General features: G+C 43.6%; 1 protein-coding gene across 1 annotated transcript; it reads right to left on the bottom strand.

Moving 5' to 3' along the window:
• Window positions 1-760: 760 nt before the first annotated feature.
• C10H6orf52 (chromosome 10 C6orf52 homolog) lies at window positions 761-3,939 on the bottom strand. The gene is made up of 4 exons (XM_059077784.2): window positions 3,869-3,939; window positions 3,459-3,639; window positions 1,537-1,582; window positions 761-918 (listed from the first exon to the last, which is right to left on the bottom strand). Exons 1-4 carry the CDS (start codon window positions 3,937-3,939, stop codon window positions 761-763), a joined length of 456 nt encoding a protein of 151 aa, XP_058933767.1.
• Window positions 3,940-4,495: the final 556 nt, after the last annotated feature.

Raw genomic sequence — 4,495 nt, 5'->3', positions numbered from 1 at the left:
TATGGGAGTCCAATTCCTCTATCTTAGAGGCTGATAATCTGTTTTGATCAAGCACACTTTTTCCATATGCTGGGGATTCACTTGTGACAAGTGAATTTCCACTGTCTTCTGCTGTCTAGTTCTCTCATACGAGAACCTGAGGGTCAGGAAAAGGAAACCATACATCTACTTCTAATCTACATTTTTCTATACCAGATGCAGGTGAGAAACCTTGTATTGTCTGTGCATAGAGGAATGCAGCAAATTATATCAGAGTAGCTAATGCCACCATCAGTTCAGGTCAGGCCCATCTCATATTAAACCTATTATCTTTTTTAAAAAATTGATTTACAATGTTGTGTTAGGAAACCTATTTTCAAATGTCTTAAGAGTGCAGCCTGTTCTACCATGATAGTTCTGCGACCTCTTCTGGCACTTACATAATATAACATACTTGGGACCTCCCTGGCAGTCCAGTGGTTAAGACTCCGTGCTTCCAATGCAGGGGGCGTGGGTTCGATCCCTGTTTGGGGAACTAAGATCCCACATGCTTCGTGGCACAGCCAATAAATGAAAAAACAAACAAACAAAACCATAATGTAACCACACTTCTGGAAATGAATGTGCTGGTAAAATTTATTTACATTATGTTCTCTCATCTCAATCACATTTAAGTCTTGGAAATCTGTATTTGCATACAGAATCCAATACATTCCTGGGAGAATTTTTTTTTTTTTAACAAAAATGAAACAAGATACAATTAATGTGATAGTTGGGTAGCTTAATGAACATCTTGCTTTTGGGGGCTCTCATCTGGGATTTCAGAGTGAACTGTATCCAGAGGCTGCCAGTGGCAATTCATGAGCGAGTCATAGAGTTCTTCACTTTCCACCATAAATTCTTTGTTTAACTCCTCAATATTCAAATGAAGATTTGGATCTGCAGAAGCCAATAACACATATGAAAAAAAAATACAGTTTTACAGGACACATATTGGAAATGGCTTAAAATTAGAGCTTTTAAAAAAACATCAGCAGGAAATATTGCAGACATTTAATGTTAAATGTTTTAAATTGTGTGTTTACTTTCAATAAGACTTAAACATAGAAATTGAAGCTAAAAAGGTAGTGCTACCAGACTCAATGAGCGTCTAGATGGTGGAAGAGACGGAGAAAATGGATGGGATTGAGAGATAATGTGGAGATAAATGGACAGGACTTGGAAATGCATTAAACTTGGAGCAAAAGAGCAAGGAAGGGTCGAGGATGAGTCTTGAGTTTGTAGCATGAGGACTTGGGCAGATACAATGCCAAAGAGGGACCCGGAACTAAATCCCTACGACAGGGCTTTGAAAAATAAGCATGCTGCTTTATCTGTTTAGTTAACAGATTGATATAAGTGAATAAATTGTTTATGGCCATTAATTCAGAAACAGAGGAAGACCTACACTGGAATTCTCCAGTAGGGTCTCTCAGTTTCTAGCCAGTTGAGTGAATGAGGAACCTGGAAAAGGGGTTAGTTCTGTTTTCAACGAGTGCAACAGAAGGTTTCTGTTACCTTCTAGTGAATCTTCATCTTGGTTTTCAGCCAGAGCTGTGGTTTCCTACAATGAAAATCAGTATTTTAAGAAAAAACTAATTTTACTTAAAGGGTTACTCACTTTCTTGGAAGAATTTAGCTCTCAAAAATAATATGCACTAAACTCCCTTTTGATCAACTTTACTTCGAATTTTGATTAAAAGAACCTTTAAATGATATAAGTGCAATGGGTGAACCGCATCCATAGAAGAAAAGTCACAAAGGAGGAGTATCAGACAAAGGCGTCTGGCTTCTCTGAAGTTTCGGGGAACTAACTGGCATCCTGGGGTCTGGGCGAGGAACCAGACAGCAGGGACCCTGGCATCAGACTCCACAGGTACTGTAACAGGTACCCAGCTCTCCACCTGGAGCTCTTCCCTTCCTTCCAGGTGCCAATCTGCAAAGCCTCCATGAGCACGTACCCCTCGTGGCCTTCTAATCACATCCCCGCACCCCACGTCTCAGCTAAGGACCAGGACAGTCGATGCTTAAGGAAGTGCAGAGGCTACAGAAAAGCAAACCAATCAATTATCTTCTTACATAAGGAAAGAAGTAAATTCCAGAAGCACTCCCCAAATAAATCTTGGTTAGTTACTCCAGACTCTGTGGGCTCTCCTAGGGCAATGCAAGTTTTTACAACTCCTCCCTGCAGGCACCGGCTGGGAACCTGCCTTTGTCGAGGACATACAGCTGATGCCAGGGTCAGACTGGCTAATCTCACCTCACCTGTCAGACTGGCTAATCATACACTGAAACATGGAGAAGCAAGCCATACCCTCCACGGAAAGTGTAAGCTCAGGCAGGCTTTTTGGAGACAAGCTTGCTGTTTAAGATTTTAAATGTCATATCCTTTAATCGAGAACTTCCCCTTCTGGAATTTTTCCCTTAGCCAAAAAACACTCAAATTCTTGAAAAGAGGTAAAAGGAAGTTTGTCAAAACACCGAAAACATTTAAAATGTCAGTCGATAAGTGATGAGCTAAAATCACAGCACATCCAAATAGGCAACTTTTAAAGAAAGCGCTCCTGGTGCAACATAACAGCAGCAAGCAAGGAACAAACTAGTAAGCCTATCCCACACGGTCCATTCTAGCCAAGGCGCCCCGAACTCCCCAAACAGAAATTAAGCCCATTCACAGTGATTTAGTGAGAGTAGAAGGGAAAATCTAGAGGCCATAGATCCACTTGAACAATGCTTTCTTCGAAGTGGGGACGGAACGGGGAAGAGAGTGCGGTGGTGGAGGCTTTCTCTTACTCCAAGACCTCTTTTAAAGAAATACGTTACTTTCGTCATCAAAAAATTAAAATGTGTTAATGTCTGCTGCCACAGCAAAAAAAAAAAAAAAAAAAAAAAAAAAAAAAAAAAAAAGTACTTCTTGTCCAATTTTAAGTGTTTAAGGGTAAAATCTATCGAACGATGCTAAGCCACAATTTAGACGCAAGAATTCCTGCACAGACTTCACCAACCTATTATTTTATTTTTGGAAAACAGTGAGGACTGAAATTGTTTGCAAGTCAGAATGCCTCAGGGGCTTCCCTGGTGGCGCAGTGGTTGAGAGTCCGCCTGCTGATGCAGGAGACACGGGTTCGTGCCCCGGTCCGGGAAGATCCCACATGCCGTGGAGCGGCTGGGCCCGTGAGCCGTGGCCGCTGAGCCTGCGCGTCCGGAGCCTGTGCTCCGCAACGGGAGAGGCCACAACAGTGAGAGGCCCGCGTACCACAAAAAAAAAAAAAAAAAAGAATGCCTCAGGTCATCAGCTTTTACTCTCTGGTACTAAATTAGGGAGGAGAAGCCAGGGCTGTGGGAATTTGAATGAGAGGATCTGGAAGTGTGAGGAAAGGAAAAAGATGTTTCCATACGGGGCACCCAAACCACCCAGGATTAATGCCAGGGAGAGATACCTTGGGTGTAAGCGAAGTTTCAACTGGGTATCCGGAGGTCTCACGCACAGAATAAAGGTTGGGTACATGTCCATCCGTTCCATAGCGATAGCTATAGCCAGAAGGAGGAAAATAGCTGTGCTGTTGCTGGTACCAGTTGCCAAAGGAGTAACCCTGGCAGGAATGGAAGTCTGGCTTCACTCTAAGAGCAGAAGGGAAAGGACAGGAATGACATCACCAATCAAGGCAGAATCACTCAGAAACCCTGGACTCCCTGTTCTTTCCCAGACGTTACAAGTAAGGATGATTTCCGCTCTCACTGTTTTAAGCACACCTATTTTCAAAGCAACAGTTTGTAAACTGCCAAATCGTGTAAGAAACAGAACACTATCGGTCTTCCTTTTCGTTCAGAGTAGCAAAAAGCAGCTCACCTGTGCCAGTACCAGTAATAATTATTTTGTTGCGCTATGCCGAAACCTGCAAAACTCTCTTGTTCAGCCATTTATCCAGACACTTGATAAAAGATCGGAAATCCACACTTTTGGCTCCTGCATCCCAAATTCCAGCTCCTGGTCTAAGCCCGCTCAGCCCCACAAATAACTCTTACAGCTGCCTCGGGGATAGGAATTACCTGCAGTGTCAATTTCGGCCAGGTACTTAATTGCCTGACTTTGATGTAGGTTAAAGGAGTGGGTGGGGTTGGGAAGGAGTGTATTGGGGTCACCTGGGGAAACTCCTGCAAACTCCCGCGGGCTTTGAGCTGCCTGCCCGCCCCCGCAACTGTCAGGCCTGGGAAAGCCAGCCAGAAGGGGGAGGTTCCGGGGAAGGCACCAGCGAGGGAGCGTGAGTCGGGCATCTGTGAAGCACGCAGAGGTCTCCACCCTACCCGCTACGGTAATATGCACACACAAACACACACGCACCTCTGCCTTAATGCAAGTGCAGGAAAAAGGTTTAAATAAATATTTCTGTGACTCTGTGTGTTTTCTTTTGTTTTCTTAAAGCATGACAAACTAGTGCTTCCTAAACTTTAGCGCGGGCTCAAATTACCTGAGCAT

The sequence above is a fragment of the Kogia breviceps genome, chromosome 10 (genome assembly GCF_026419965.1).
Source record: "Kogia breviceps isolate mKogBre1 chromosome 10, mKogBre1 haplotype 1, whole genome shotgun sequence".
In the NCBI taxonomy this organism is placed as follows: Eukaryota; Metazoa; Chordata; class Mammalia; order Artiodactyla; family Physeteridae; genus Kogia; species Kogia breviceps.
This window is presented reverse-complemented; position numbering and strand designations above follow the sequence as displayed.

Bases quoted from the DNA above. Each gene is read 5' to 3' on its own strand.
- C10H6orf52 (XM_059077784.2), bottom strand. From the start codon at position 3,939: ATGGCTGAACAAGAGAGTTTTGCAGGTTTCGGCATAGCGCAACAAAAT. The intron at 3,640-3,868 runs GTGAGCTGCTTT...TTCTGCTCTTAG, and splicing joins TATTACTGGTACTGGCACAG to AGTGAAGCCAGACTTCCATT. The intron at 1,583-3,458 runs GTATCTCTCCCT...TTTTCATTGTAG, and splicing joins AAACTTCGCTTACACCCAAG to GAAACCACAGCTCTGGCTGA.